Source organism: Acanthochromis polyacanthus, chromosome 1 (genome assembly GCF_021347895.1).
Source record: "Acanthochromis polyacanthus isolate Apoly-LR-REF ecotype Palm Island chromosome 1, KAUST_Apoly_ChrSc, whole genome shotgun sequence".
Taxonomy (NCBI): Eukaryota; Metazoa; Chordata; class Actinopteri; family Pomacentridae; genus Acanthochromis; species Acanthochromis polyacanthus.
In genome coordinates this window covers 42053869-42070180 of record NC_067113.1, presented here as the reverse complement: position 1 = coordinate 42070180, position 16312 = coordinate 42053869, and the positions used below count along the sequence as shown (strand labels likewise).

At 41.3% G+C, this 16312-nt stretch overlaps 1 protein-coding gene across 1 annotated transcript in view; it reads left to right on the top strand.

Moving 5' to 3' along the window:
- Nucleotides 1-2464: 2464 nt before the first annotated feature.
- Nucleotides 2465-16312, top strand: part of acss3 (acyl-CoA synthetase short chain family member 3) — a 70146-nt gene continuing 56298 nt past the window's right edge. Inside the window, exons 1-7 of the mRNA XM_022218364.2 lie at nt 2465-2940; nt 7590-7734; nt 9403-9591; nt 11643-11777; nt 13903-14043; nt 14712-14792; nt 15096-15191. Coding sequence (XP_022074056.1) covers nt 2627-2940; nt 7590-7734; nt 9403-9591; nt 11643-11777; nt 13903-14043; nt 14712-14792; nt 15096-15191 — 1101 coding nt within the window. The 5' untranslated portion in view covers nt 2465-2626. The remainder of the gene's footprint in view (nt 2941-7589; nt 7735-9402; nt 9592-11642; nt 11778-13902; nt 14044-14711; nt 14793-15095; nt 15192-16312) is intronic.

The window sequence follows — 16312 nt, the reverse complement described above, 5'->3', positions numbered from 1 at the left end:
ACACAGTATTTCTTTATGATACAGTAAATTGCACGAATATGGAAAGTTTTGCTTTAGTTAATTAATAAATGAATAAACGTCTCATGTCCAACTAAAAAACTGCTCATCTTGTACTTATTTAAAAGGAACATCAGTGAATTTTGCTGAATCCTTGTGCAACCTTGATTATGATTTATACAGCATGTCAAACTGGGGGAGAAATGCCGAAAAGTTCCTCCTGAAGGAAAAATAATGCATTTATATAACAGTTTATGTTAAGATTTTCCTGCATGATGCGACAGGCTGCTCCTCCACCGCAGCACCGTTACTATTTATGTCAAATCCGCATCAGGCAGCTGCTGACAGATAATAAAAGTACTTCATCATGGAAAATGTGGGAGGCAGACATCTTAAAAATGGTGTTTATTTGTGAACAAGACAAGTTGATGTAACAACTGTGCAATTTCTCATACAGGAAGCGCTAAGAGAGGTAGCACTGTGGTGATAATCAGGTATAAACTCGCATTTTTACAGACTTTTTTTGAGGTAAACTTAAGGTGCCCTTACTCAAAGGAAGCCTTCACATTGATTTTCATGCCTTTGGCTGGAGGATTTAAACTTAAAAGTTTCTTGTAACCATTAGGCTGCTGACGCCCCCTTCAGGGTGACAGCTTCCACTTTAAATAGAGATAGCAGATGGCGTAAAACTATCCTTCCACAAAGACTCACATTGCTGAACACGCTGCAGCTCACAGCGATTTAATCTTATTTAAATTCATGAAAAACTAATCGGGATACATTGTACACAACATCAACATGCTCTCCTGCCATTCATTTGATTTTTTTAGCCGCCCATCTCAGCTTTAAAATCTCCTTTTTTGACTGGCACACGATCAAGATGACAACCAACAAGTGATAATAGCTTTCACCTGTATCTGCTTCATTGAATAATTAACTATGCATTGCATTCAGTAGGCTGTTCCTTAAAACCAATCTATTCAAACACGCTGTCATGATGTGTTGGCTTTTGAAAACTATGACTGAAAAGTCATTTACGAGCCTTCCTTACAACCGTTGCATCCAAATCCATTTCAAAATGTAAAACAGACATCATTAACTCCCAACTAATTTGATTATAAATCCATATTAGGAAAAAAAATACGGCTTGGAGATGAATCATTTGGAGATAAACTTGGGGAATCGCCTCTAATTGTTTATGAAGGCCTACTTCAAAACATTCACAAATCAGAGAAGAGGAATAATAATAAGCCATCTCAGACTCCAATTTAGGTCTGATTAGTCTGTGCGAGCGGCTTTTAGTTAGTGTTCCGCTCACGTCCGGTGCCAGAAACTATAAGAATGATACATATTCTGCCAATAGCATCTGCAGTGTTCTAAAAAAAAGATGGCAAATGTCTGGGGTGGAATGATGATTGAGTGAGACCTTTTGGTCCAACAAATTGCAACATGTGAGCAGAGGGGAGGCCTCCGTTGGCTGTCAGGGGCTGATAAACATGAATATAGATTGTAACTTACATGCCTGTTGCAATGTGATGAAATCTGAATCAATATGAGATTAAAAAAAGCCAGCATGGTTTCATCATGTCCAAAAAAGGATAGACTGGCAAGTGATGGCTTACGGAGGCGCTCCTCAATAATTCAAGACCTGCAGAAAGTCACATTTACCACCGATGTATTTCGTATATCACACTGTATTTCTCTGTTTATTTTTCAAGCAAACCACTGCAAAAACTAATGAGTCCCATTGTTGCACACTGACGCACTTATTTCCCTGGAAAGTGGATGAGCTGTCGGATGGAAGCCGCTGTCATGCATGTATAAATAGAAACAGATGACCTCGAATATCAGATGGATGAGTTGCTCAACCAGGGGGCACCCTTTGCAGGGGCCACTGACAGGGGGTCAGCTGGATTATGGGTATTTTACCAGCAGCCTGAATGATGGCAGTGATGAAAGAGAGGCACACAACGCTTCAGTGAGGGGACAAAGAGCTGCTGGTGTGACAGGATTGCGCAAGCCGCTGTTATGGAGATGAAGTGACTCAGCTTTACCAGGCTGTTTTCACAAATATCCCAAAGCAGCAAATGAAAGGGGATGCATGATGTTTTAATTAGAGAAATACTGATACTGCCCTAAGGACATTGAAAGTGAAGTGTTGCAAATAAAATGGATTTCTTCTCCATTTTGCAGGATAAAAGGCAAACTATACGAGTCAATATATAATTTGGGACTTTTTGTATCATACTTGACATTTTAGCTGTTTTCAGTCCTAAAATCAACATGGCTATAACCAAACACCACCTGGCATTTATACAGAAAGATTCTTCTAAATATTAATTAAGTACAATTGAAATTGAAAGTTTTCTTCTTTGATATGCCTCCTTCACGCTCTTTATTTCCTGATTTGTGGCAGCGTACTGTGCGGTCTTTGTGTTGTGTAATAATGTGGCTCCTCCTGCAGCAACTCCATCCAGTTCAGAGTTCGCATTTCTTCAGGGCTTTGTAGAAACTCCTTGCCGACACCTTCCCTCCCTCTGTGTGGCCCCAGATGACGTCGCCGGCTTTTGCACTGTAGAATCGGGGCCCCGGAACCGCAGAAAAACACCGAAACTCGTGCAAGTTCGCGATGCACTTCCAAATAAGACATCTGGTGCGCCTAAACGCCTGCGCTCCGGTGGAACGCAGGCTAGTGAGAAAACTATGCGCAGCGGCACAACAACGTGGTGTCACAGCAGCGGGACCGCACGCATCTGCAGGTTTGAAGACGTGTTTCCAGCTGCAGGGCTGCAGAAACTATGCATCCGACTCTGCATACGGCCGAGCCTTCGCCACAGCGAGGGACAACCCCGAGAAGTTCTGGGCGGAGATGGGGGAGAACATAGACTGGTTTGAACCGTGGAGGCAAACTTTACGCGTTGAGGATCCGGTGTTTCCAAACTGGTAGGTCTCAGAGGTAGAAGTTGCGCAACAATGCGAGGAAACACGAACAAGTTCACACCAAAATGACATGTTAACAACTTTCGCTGGACTTGCAGAAGTCTGGCGCGGCAGTGTGAGTGTGCAGGGGCGCATCTAGGAAGTTTTCATAAGGGGGCCACTGAACATCTGGGGGTGGGTCACCAAAAACCACAAGCCGTTTCTACATATTAGGAACTCTGTAATGCTGTTGTAGTATAGAGGCTGCTTAAAAGCAATGCTGTTATGAGTACTGAGAAGTACAGATAATATTTTGGTTGTTTGGGTGACCATCATTCAAAACAACATAAGAGAGAAAAAGAAAAATAATAATTACCTGTATCCAAAACGTCTACATTGTGCATCATTTCAACATTGAGAAATCTGTCCACATGTGATTTATCTCACTCCAGCCATTTATGGTGCAATAAAAAGTGCCTTCATTAATTCTTGGCTACCTGCTTCCACATTTAGCAAGATAACGTCCTTTGATATATCCATAACACACAATAATGCCACTGCTGGAAATGAAACAAGGAAAGCACTCAGAGAACACAATACTCTACCAAAGCTGTTCATTCCACCAATTGGCATTGTCAGAAATGCAGCATTTGTTGATCAGTTATTGATGGTCAGAAATCACAGCACCATAGAATGTGTCCATTTAGTATAGATGTACCCTCAAGCAAAATAAATGACCTTGCGCTCAGCACAGGCGTGTGTTATGCATGTGTATGTTACGTATAATAATAGTATTTAGCCGTGATGGAGCTCAGGTTACCTGTAGCAGATTAACTGTAACACTGTTTGACACCTCACCTGTCTGAGGTGAAAAAACGTTTGATCCTGACCAATTCTGTCTCCAGTGCTTAAGTTAATGCTGTGTTGTGCATACATGCATACACCTCTTTGTCTTAAGAGATGCTTATTTGGAACCCATTGCTGCTGCAGGTAATTAATAAATAAAGTTTATAAATTAATAAACTTAGAGGAAAGACTCAAACAATCAGCTGCAAGCAACAAAGTGCTTGCCAAAGCTCCCACTTATAGGCTTGTGTGTGCGCCTTTCTCAGCTGAAGGTACAAGCTGTGTCCTTTGTACTCTCTGCCATGTTTCTGGATGTCATGCACAGTTGGCTGCTGCTATGCACAATCATTACAGTTGTCTAATGCTGCTTTCACTTGCATTTGGATGTCAGAGTTTCAATGAATGGACTTCACTGGTCAGATCTGGGGAGGCTAACAGCATTTCCCCCTTAGGAGACCCCACTGTCTGTCTAATTAGAATGATTACAAAGAAGCTTATGTAATATGCCACACTGTACAAAGTACAGAAATCTGAAGATCTTTTGTTCCCAGATTAGTTAAAGTAGAATGAAAAAGGAAAAAACTAAAATACTACTATTTAAATACTCTATTGTAATATGGTATATATAATTATAATATATATTACATATATTGTAATATTATATAATACAGTATTATAATTTTAATATTGACACCACTTTTTTGCATGCATTTCTCTTTTTCTGTAGCTTCATCGTCATGATTATTCGCAAAATGTTATTTTTTCTATGATTCATGCATGAGGGCGACTCATCATTGATTCACTTTAATAAAGATACCAGCATGCATTTCTATTCTTGCCATCACAATCAAAGCCTGGTGGTGCAATATTATAGAATAAAAATCTTTGTACTGAGCGTATTCCCTAGATGCACAGCAGGAAGCGGTGGGTACTTTTCATCTGTGTTTTTATTATTCATATTCTTATTAATGTGAATAAGTAAAAGCTAAATTGAGGGTTTTATCAAAGTTGTATCACAAAAAAGTGAAAGAATTAGCTCTGTAGTCTTTAGTATTTACACTGGGACTGGTTGGACTAATGGCTTATTTGGGAAACAGGCTCAAGGTATTAGGTGGAAAAAAGGTCCTTATGTTTGATGAATACAAGCTCTGTATTAGATGTGAAAGCAGTGTAACAGCTGCCATCTTTATGTCTGTATGAATTAGTCCGTGTATGAGAATATGTTGCTGCTATGGGATGTGTTGCTCCGTGTTTGGTGTGACCTGACCAGCTGGTTCCTGGCTTCACGTGGATATAATCAAACTCTGGATCAGTGAGTCGGTGCACCTGTAGAGAAGCCCAAAATATAGAGTGACTCACTACACTGTGGAAAATCCAAACTGGACTTAATATTTACGCTTTCTGCACATTTTCACTGTCTGTACAGCTTTGTAATTAATCAAATAAGAAGTTTTTATAATCCAAACTTTAGTCCACCATGCGTGAAAGTCTTTTTCTGCATTCTAACTTTTCCAGGCTCACACACTGGTATGTTATTTCTAGCGGCCATCTTTGTTTGGCTTGGAGAGTTTTTTCACTGCTTTAATATTAAGGACATTTTTCTTTTTTCTTTTATCTATGCAGCGGAGTGTTAAATAATGTTTGAATGATCTTTAAGAATCAGAAGTTAAGTATCTTCTGTTTTGTTTTTTGTTTTTTTTTTACAAATTTATCTTGCATTTATAATTGAAAACATTAAACCTAGCCTGTCAGCTAACGCTAGCTGATCCATTAGCAGCACCAGTGTGTTGGTAGCATCGCTAAAACTGGTCTCAAGTCCAAGTGGTGGAGATAACTGTGTATGAACTACTCCCAAGCAGCCTGAGTGTCACAGTCAGGCGTAAACTAACCGTGACGTCACCCGTTGGTTTCAATGCCGAGAAAATGAAGCCCGGATTTTGCTACTTCCTGGTCGCCGTTTTGGATTTTTTGGAGCCAGTGACGTAAAAAGCGTCATCAAACAGACTGGACCGGAGAGCAACTAAGGGCAGGATTGGCTGAGGACTCTCTTATCCCGTCCACATTTTACCACAGAGGCTTCTGTTGCTGTCTGTCAAGTATAGCCACGCCCCCTGGCTCCGCCAACTTTAATGATTTATTTAAAATTCAGTATTGATTTATTTTAAGATCGGCCACCTGATCTCTCATTTTGACCATGAAGACTAACGGGAAAAAAATCCTGAGCTGTAGAAAATCAGTCTATCAAATTTTATTTTTTCCAAAAATGAATTGGGGGTCTATGGAGCAAAAGCTTTTTGGAGCCAACCCGAGCGGACGGCGTGATATTGCAAGTTTTTGACACTTCCGGGTTGGCTTCAATTCTGGAGCCAGATGCTACGTCCACTATATATACAGTCTATGGTCACAGTCCTGCCCTGGTTCCCAGTCTGCCTTCCTTTTTCCCCTCGTGTCCTCTCTCTCCCTCCTTTTTCCTCGCCTCCCTAATCTTCATCGTCTTTCCCTTGCTGTCCTTCTCCTGTCTCCTGCCCTTTCTCTTAGCTCCGCCCCCTCTGTGCTGTGCCTCTGGCTGTGCTGGTGATCAAAACTTATTGACACCAGCTGCAGTGGGAGCACAGCTGGGCCAGATGAACAATCAGGGACAGATAAAGCCTGACTTGCCCCGTCACTCTTGTTGCTGCTGACTCACGTTCAGCCACCCTGCTTTGGCTCTGGTCTGCTTCTCCCCTTGCTCGGCCTCTCATTTGTAAGTTGAGTAGTCTTTTGTTTAATAAATTCTTGTTTCGAACACCAGTCTGCTTCCTGTGGTGCCTGCATTTTGGGTTCAACCTTCCCCGTTCCCTGATGCTGAGAGGTTGAGTATGGATCTAATGGATCCACCAACGCCAGCAGGAGTGGAGCTAGAGACTGTGTATATTCGGAGAAAGTAATACAGTTGTCATGAACAGAACCAGAGATACCGACTTATAAGAAACAGCTGATTGAATACAAATAACTAACTTTAAATCTTTTAAAGTATTCTGATGCAACCTTGTTACATAAATGACCAGTGATTGGCTCCTCTTAATAAGAACATCTCAGGTCAGCTGAAGTGCTAGTATTCAGGCTAAACAATACAGTTTCTATAACGATACAGTACCAGAGAAGAAAACAAACAGTGGACGGTTTTCTTCAAGCCGCAGCTCGACTTTTCTGAACTATCTGTAAAACCAAACAGCATGTTGGCACTTGCCTGAAGGAAAACTAAACATTATTAAAATGCATAACAGCCCACATACATCCTCACACCTTTCTGTGCTGAGAATGAAGTGAAAATACTTTTTTTTTTTTTCTCCCTTTATTCTGGCTGGTGGGTGGGGTTGTCAATTATGCGATCTAGTGTGGTAGAAAGAGCTGTCTGGATGCAGTTAACATGAAGGACACGGCCACCCCATCTCTCTCTGGCTTCCAAAACAGCGGCTCCCAGACACCATCTGCTCAACCTGCTCGCTGCTCTTTATCCATACGCACAGCACCGGCAGGACTTGAAACTGTTGCCTCGTCAGGAACATTGATTTGCTGTGTGCTGTTGGCAGCGACATCTGCATATGTTTTTGCCTGAGATGGTTTCATTAAGTTGTGCTCGATTTTTTTATTTTTTAAACCCAGAAAAATTTGCATACGAGCCAAAAATATGCACGAAAGAGCTGTATGTTTTTAGAAATGTGTTGGAGATGTTGGCATGGGATTTATTTTCTTCTCCTACAATATGTTTTAATTTTGCATTCAGAAACCTGCGGTACATATGCATGTTTACACACAGGTGGGTTGAACATGTGCCTCTTTTTTAGGTTTGTTGGAGGAAAGTTAAACATGTGCTTCAACGCTGTGGATCGCCATGTAGAAAGCGACCGAGGAGAGCAGCCTGCCATCATATACGACAGCCCGGTGACTGAAACTAAACAGGTCATCACTTTCAGGGAACTTCAGGACCAGGTAAATATTGCAGTGTTGTTAAAATCTGAAGTCACAGAACAGGACAGCACGAAGAGCTGCATTGATGTGGAATTTCATCATTTATAGTCTGGTCTGGGCTGCCGGAAAGAAAACTAAAATCGATTGTGAGGCATGCAGGCAAACTTTGTTTGGGGTTTTGCTCCTAAAGTAGAATCTGTCAGAGTTGCCATGACAGTAAATACATTTTCCATCTCTCCACTGAGACAGTTGGTTAGGTTTTTTCCGCCATGGCAACTGGATTGAGCTCACATTAGTGTGGAGGACAGAAAACAAAAGCACTGAATGAAAGAAAAACTTGACGTCAGGACAGATTCAGTGGCGTGCACTATAATCAGAAAGTTTTCTAAATGCACCGAAGTTTCCCCCCAAGGCTAAGAGACATTCAATTAAATTTTGAAAGAGAAATTCAAGTTTGATTTGTCAGTGTTTTTCCTTCAGTTGAGGGCAACCAGAAAAGAACTATAAATTCACTGTTTCCTTCACAATAATAATTCAAAAATCATGTATTGTGTAGATAGAAAGGGCAATGTATAATTGCGGGACTTTTCTAACATAGATGACAGGTATCATAGTTGACAACATGGCCGCCTACAACCAAACACCACATGGCATTTTTACACAAAGATCCTTCTAAATATTATGTATACAATTGAGTAAAATTGAAAGTTAATTATAAAGATTTGCAGTAAACCTGCTGACATGTGATAAATCCACACTTGAATCACACACTACTTTATATTAAGTAACTCAGAAAGCCTTAGAGACTTGCCAGTCTTTTCTTCAGGAGGAAATGACATCATGTGGAGCAGGTCATGTGATCTGGAATTAACTCACTTCCTTGAGAAGTGTTTTTCTAAAGGGGAACTTAGTTGAAAGTGATACAATTTGGTAATTTCCATCTAAAAAGTGATATTTTGCCAAAAATGAAATATCTGTCAAGTTTATCTCAATTTAATCAACAGAACAAAACAGCTGTTTGAATAAGCTCATTTTATTATTGTTTAGCTCATTAGAAAGTGGTTTTTATTAAATTTGGACAGTTATTTAGTTGAGATTTTAGTGATAGCCAGCCATTTTCTATTAAAACTTGAGACACAGTATGACACAATGAGACACGAAACGACAAAAACAAGACGGGAAATGAGAAAAAAGATTCACAAAATGACAAAAATGAGACAGGAAACGACAAACCGAGACACACAACGATAAAAACGAGAAAGGAAACGACCAAACGGAGACAAACCCTATTATTGTCTAACGTATTACAAGGTGGTCGTTATTAAATTTGGACGGTTATTTTGTTGGCATTTTAGTGATATCCAGTCATTTTTTTTATTAATACGTGATTGTTTCATAGTAAATAAATATGGATTTTGTAAAGGCATGATTATAATAAACACTAAAAACATTTTTACTTTTACTAAAACTGTGTGCAAGATATATCTCATGGGCTTCAAAAGCCCCTCAGTTATGTATTGAGCCAGAAATGTAAGCCTCTCAGGAATTAAAACTAACATCTCTAGTTTATGTTGTTTACATTGATCATGATTAATGATCTCAAATGGATTTCTGCAGACATGTGTGCAGTGTGAGTTTATCCGCAATACATGTGAACATTCTGCATGTCTCCTCTGTATCTCCATCCAGGTGTCCAGGTTAGCAGGGGTCTTGGTGAAGAATGGGGTAAAGAAAGGCGATATCGTCGTCATCTACATGCCCATGGTGCCTCAGGCCATGTTCACCATGTTGGCCTGCGCTCGCATCGGTGCCCCACATAGCCTCATCTTTGGGGGCTTCGCCTCCAAAGAGCTGTCCGTCCGCATCGATCACGCCAAGGTTAGCCACTGCTGGTGTTCACCTTCTGGATGAAATTGATCTTTTTTTCTTGACTACAGAACTACATGGTGCTTTCTAAGTCGGCCACTCATTGGTCGTCAGCCTTTCCTCAGTTTTATGCTCTTTCATGAAGCTGACAGAACGTCTGGTTGCAACTAATAATACTGCAACTCCAGTCTTCTTGTGCCATTATCATACATCCTGTGAGACATGCGAGATACCCAAAGCCAAATGTACCTGAGGCTTTCTTGTTTCATTAAGCGTAGCATTAATTATTCACAATGGAAAGCACTTGACTTGCCTTTTGATTTTGCAACCACTTGCATACACTTGATGTCAGTGCCGTCTGTGTGGAGATTTTTCACATGGAAGAACTAATGGACCCACCTGACACTTTGACAGCAGTCATTTCCGAAGATAATGATCCCTGTTTAGTGACAAACACAAATGGGAGAAACACAGTATTATTAAGTATTGTCAAGCTGCTTGATCAAATGTTTAAACTCTAATTGTTGACATACACTTAAGGGGATGATTAATGATGAACAAACTAGGGCTGCAACTAACGACACGTCGACGAGTCGTCTGAGCACGATACGTCATCAAAACCGGAAGTGAGCACGCAATGCAACAGAAATCACCTTCCGACCGGAGCGCGGAACACGGATGGATGCCGGCGCTGCATCGTGCATGTATTATGTATACACGATGCAGCGCGGATGTCCGCGTTATATTGTAAACATGGATGTCAGCGTTTACTATACAGCTGTATCTAAACGCGGATGTCCGTGCTGCAGCGTGCATACATAATACATGCACGATGCAGCGCCAACGTCCGTCCGTGTTCCGCGCTCCGGTTGGAAGGTGATTTCTGTTAGCCTAGCCGCGCTAGACAACCCACGGCAACGAATTTAATTCTCTGCCAGGGTGGGTCTAGTTACCCTCCATAAGGCTCAAGGCTGGATTCTCCTAAAACTGGCCGGACCAATCACCATGAAGTGTAGAGTCAGAAGGCGGGCGTAACTAAGTGACGACAGAGGCGCGACGATTCTGACAGAAACAACCGGCGCACAATAAACAGTTATCTTTCGACTCGGCTTTGGCCACAGCCCTTAAAGATTTGAAGCTAAAATTCAACTTGAAAGATAAACAAAGGACGGCACTGAAGTGTTTCATTGAGAAGAAAGACGTATTTGGACTTATGCCGACGGGATATGGCAAATCCTTAATATACCAATTGGCTCCGCTGGTTGGGAAGCTAATGGGACTTAGCCACAATCCACCGGCGCTCTAGGAACTACGTCAGCCTATTTGTTGCGCTGATTGGTTGTATACCTACCCAATTGCTGCAGAGTGATTTGAAAGACAACCTTTTAGCCCGCCTCCCTCCCTGTCGAGCGGCCCTAGACCCTTGTGCCTTCAGAACATGGGTCTAGCGCGGCTAGGCTAGATTTCTGTTGCATTGTGCGCTCACTTCCGCTTTTGATGACGTATCGCGCTCAGACGACTCGTCGACGCGTCGTTAGTTGCAGCCCTAGAACAAACACACTCTAGTCACAGAAATCCACCAATTATTTGCAATTCAGCATCATTGTAATCAATGTGATGCAATATAATGACAGTGACAGTTTTATTTGGAACAACAGCCATAGGAAAGGTTCAGTTTTTTTGCATTAGTATTAATTTAACACATCAGAACAGTGTGTTAGTCACAGATTGCCTCTTTTGTAGTTTGGGTCTATGTATATTAAACTTCTAAACCTAAAAGTTTACAGAAAATGCTACTGTCTCTACACAGACGCTTCAGGTGTGTTGCAAGTCAAGGATTTATTCTGGAATGCATGTTAATAAAGCTCAGGTGAACTGCGTTTGACTCACACTGGTATGGTGCTGGAGGCATTAGACTCGTTCGGCTAATATTCTGTTAAAAATGCAGCAGAACAAAATCTGGAGCGCTCGGGTCTGTTTCTGCAGCCGTAGAAAAGATATCTTGTTGCTGTAATCTGCCGATGTTTTGACACTGGAGGTCTGAAATGATGTGTGTTCTCCAGCCCAAGCTGATGGTTACAGCCTCATTTGGCATCGAGCCAGGCAGAAGAGTGGAGTACATCCCTCTGGTGAAGAAGGCCCTGGAGCTGAGCTCTCACAAGCCCTCCAGAGTCCTCATCTACAGCCGGCCCAGCATGGTAAGAACCACAAAGCACCATTGACCTAAATTTGATGATGATGTTTAGTTTCTGAACCTGCTACAGTGTGTATCAAAAATATAGAAGCTGTATGTAAATTTCATTCATTTAGGCATGATGTAGGTGCTTTTTGGAGAATTTAAAGCAACGCCTGTGTTGTTTTGGCCAAATGTTTGTCAGTAGTGAGTCACTGTTACACATGAGCAGATAAAATATATGGCTGGCGTGAATGAGACATTGAAAAATGTGCGTATGTTTGCGGCTGAGGGATGGAGGTTTCCGCCTGTCATAGGCAGCCTGGCATAGATCCAGTTTGGAAGCAGACCTTTCTTGTAGAGTAACTGAACATACACAGCATGCAATTATGCATTAATATGCTGACAGGCGTAGTTTATATTCAGAGATGGAGGAAGCAAGATGCCGCATTGCTGGTTTGCAGTGGAGCAAGTTTGAAGGCCGGAATTGCAGCTTCAGGTAAAAGCTGCTGGACGTTCACGTTAGGAATGTAAGGTGTTGCTTTTTACACTCTTACCTACTTATCTAATATGGTGAAAACAGACAAGGTATTGCAGTTACAAACAAGAAACTTACTAAAATCGAAGGGGACAGCGTTAGATGAGGGTTTGTGGAACTCATTAGAACTGTGTGTGACAATAGTCTTTAAAAAGAAGCTCCAAAGTCTGACTTCTAAACTGTTTGCAAACTCCATCACATCTGTCAATTAACAGCCTCGCATCAGGCATCAAGCTCTTCTGTGAGGCTTTAAATCTCACTAATGGAGCAATAACTTTCAAATAACTAGTAGCACACTTCATGACTCATTGAGAACAATTTTGGACAATAGTCAGCTGGAGCTTGGATCCATCTGCTACTGCCAGCATTACACTTCAAGGTTTTCCTGCATTTGCTTCGGCCTCAAGTCACACTAGCTGCTGCTTAGTGACACCCAGCAGATGTTTAGTCCAGCTCTGCTTATGTTCAGACGTAAAATAAACAAGTGCTGACTTAAATGTTTGGGGAAAGTAAAATTAATTGTAGCTGCTCGCTGTCTAGCCCTAAGATTTGTGTGTGTAATATATGCGTGTGTGTGTGTGTATATATATAATTTTTCTTATATTATCTAAATAAATATATATTTTTACTATTTTTTTTAATATTTGGGTTTTACAGATTTTATATGTATAGAATTTAAAAAATAATTATTGTTTTTCATATATATATGTGTATATATGTATGTATGTTTTTTCTCATTGTTTTCGATATTTGGGTTTTACAGATTTTATATGTATAGAATTTAAAAAATAATTATTGTTTTTCATATATATGTGTACATATGTATGTATGTTTTTTCTCATTGTTTTCGATATTTGGGTTTTACAGGGTTAAGAGATTGCTGTCAGTTCGATTATCCTCGTCTCAAACGGGAGTTTAAGTGGAAACTCATCCCTAAAATCTTCCCCTAAAATCATGCAAAGCACCACTTTGAATGCAGTTGTGATTCCCTCATCAGTAAGCAAGAGGTTGTGGGTTTCAGAGCCTTGTCAAATCAACCACTTTTACTCTGCCTCGTCTTTTAGTAAAATAAGTAAAAAGCAATGGGGGTGTCTCAGTTTGCCTCAACAGTCTGTGTGATATTGATGATGTCTTATTCTTGACTCTTTTTATGGCAACCAAAGGAAAAGGAAAAAACAAAAGGAGCGGGGCATTTCCTTAACCTCCTGGGATGATTAAATGTTAATGAAATCTGAGTATCAAATAGATGTTTAATAGAGTCTGAAATTAGAAAAATGTCAGCAGCAAGAGATGTACGGGGCATTAATCTGTGACCCCAAATGACCTCTGCTGGGCGAGATGGTAATGACAGATGAGTTGGAGCGGAGTGTAAACATGAAGTATGCATTTATTTGACTTGTAAGAATTTAAATCCCAGGAGGGAGCAAGTACAGGGAGTTTGTCTTATTTTCCTAAAGTGGAAAAACAAATGGAGGCCTTTGAATCGATAAGTCAAAGAGGAAGTCTGAGATATTTTAAGTCATTTGGAGCTGTAGAGAATTGACATTTCTAACAGTTCTGTGGTTTCATTTGAATGAAAGTATGTCTATTTTTGTTTTTCTTTGTGTTTCAGGAGAAAGCATCACTGGGTCCAGAGCTGAGTCTGGACTGGGATGAGGAGATGGCCACCGCTCGGCCACATGACTGCGTTCCTCTGCCCTCCGACCATCCTCTCTATGTGCTCTACACATCCGGCACCACTGGAATGCCAAAGGTAACGGCATTACAGCAGCAGGGATGGAAATGGAAATCAGGAGCTGACTCAGAGTTACAGATCTGGAGTTGGAGGATTCACTGTTGGCCTTGTTTGTCTAAACGCTGTCAGCTCAGTATGGATCTCCTGTGTGACTCATTTGATCTTTGACTCTGCAAAGCATTCCCGGCCCAATCTAAACACCATCATGATGACATAAATAAGATGGAGCATTTCCACAGCAGGAGCAGGAGAAATTACCTGCAGGCAGTTTCGAATCGGGGGGGGGGGGAAAGCTTCTTTGAAATAGCATCATTTTGTCTGATGATATAAAATATCCTCCTGCTGGCTACTTTCTGGGCTTAATAGTGCTGTTATTGTCTGCTTTATTCTGGATGAAATTCTCACTTATTGCTGCAGGGAGACCATAACTTTAAGGAGAAAAACTTTATACTTTTGGACACATGTACACACTGTATTGCTCAAAAAATGTTTAGATGGCACCATTAACTTGTAAAAAATGGCACATATTGGTTTCAGTTTGAGACGCAGCCATTTGGAAACAAAATGCCATCCCCTTAAGTACGGCAGCGCTGAGCCGCTGCGCTGAAATTGATATTAAATCCCTGCTTCTGTGCTTCGTGCAGTACCTGTCACCGGTCTGATGTTTTTCTTATCTCGTCCTCCAGGGTGTTGTGCGAGACACTGCCGGTTATGCTGTGATGCTGAAATGGACCATGTCAAATATTTATGGACTCAGTCCCGGAGATGTAAGGCAGTAAAGCATCTTTTTCAGAGTTAGTGCCATTCTTGTAAACAAACAGCATGTAGTCGGCAAAGAGACAGATTGTTGTGCACTTCAAAGACGATCTGATTAGCGTTTATTCATAACTTGTGTTTTATTGTGGTTTGAACATCATATGCTTTGCGATTTATAGTACTTTCAATAGTATAGGTGCTGTTGTATAATTGTCACATGCACAGGAGATTGTAAATGCAATTCTCTTGTTCTGATGATGTCACAGGGTTGTGCGGAGGTGATTCTGTATCTACTTTCTATCAATTTGTTTCAGGTTTGGTGGGCAGCATCAGACCTTGGCTGGGTGGTCGGCCACTCGTACATCTGCTACGCTCCTTTGCTCCATGGTAACAGCACAATCCTCTATGAGGTACGTCCCCGTCGTTCAGCATCTAAAACAAACTGTAGCGGTATTGCAAGTAACAAGAACCATGAGCAAATGTGCAACAAGAAAAGCACTCAGAGCGCGCAGTACTCCGCCAGAGCTGCTCAGTCGTCGTATCGTCTCCGACGGATGAAATCTTTGAAAAAATTTGTGACAGAAATCACGGCACCATAGAATATAGCCAGTTAATATTTAATATAGATGCAGCCACAAACAAAATGACCTTGTGCTGAGCACAGTTGTGGGTTCTGCATGTGTGCGTTATGTGCGGATGACGAATTACATGACTTAAATATGTAGTGGGCGGCGGGAATTGATGTGACTCAGAAACACCCCCACAATTTAATCAGTTGTTCCTTCTATGATTTCCGATGGATAAGTTTGCAGCAGTCCATTTGTAGTAGAATCGCAATCATGTGATCGTCAGCAGGCAGCTGACCTAGCGTTCACTTGTTGTCATGGTTACAGTGACGCCATGCCGCTATCTCACAGTGATACAGAAATCTTGAACAAATCCGTGGATCCAGACTATAAGCTGCAAAATCTAATCACTTGGTCCTTGTGTCATTTCTGCTCTTGTCTGAAAATTTCATCCAGATCGATTAGCCTGTTTTTGAGTAATGTTGCCGACAGACAGACAGACAGATGTACGCTGATCGCCACGTAACTCTACTGTTCCTTGGCAGAGTAATAAAGCTGTATGATGTGCAAAGCTGTGTAAGTCAGGAGTAGGACTGGTCCTGAATATCCAAATATCTGAATATTCGATCATTGTGTTGGCATCCGAATATGAATATTGAGATCCAAATACTCGAAATCCCCCCTCCTCTGTCATTGCTGCTAACGAGTAGCTGCTTTACCATCATGGAACATTGGTATGTCAGTCTTGTGGACTGCAATGACCTCTGGGGTCATCATTGATTTAGATAACACAGACCTACCAACTCTGACTTTACGCTTCCTCTGACGTCTGTTCCTTGGCGTAGTAATGAAGCTGGATGACGTGCAAAGCTGTGGAAGTCAGGCGTTAATGTCTGCGTTTTTCTCTGCAAACTGAATAATCCATATTTGGTTCGTGACACGTCTTTATGTGCACTGGGGCTCAG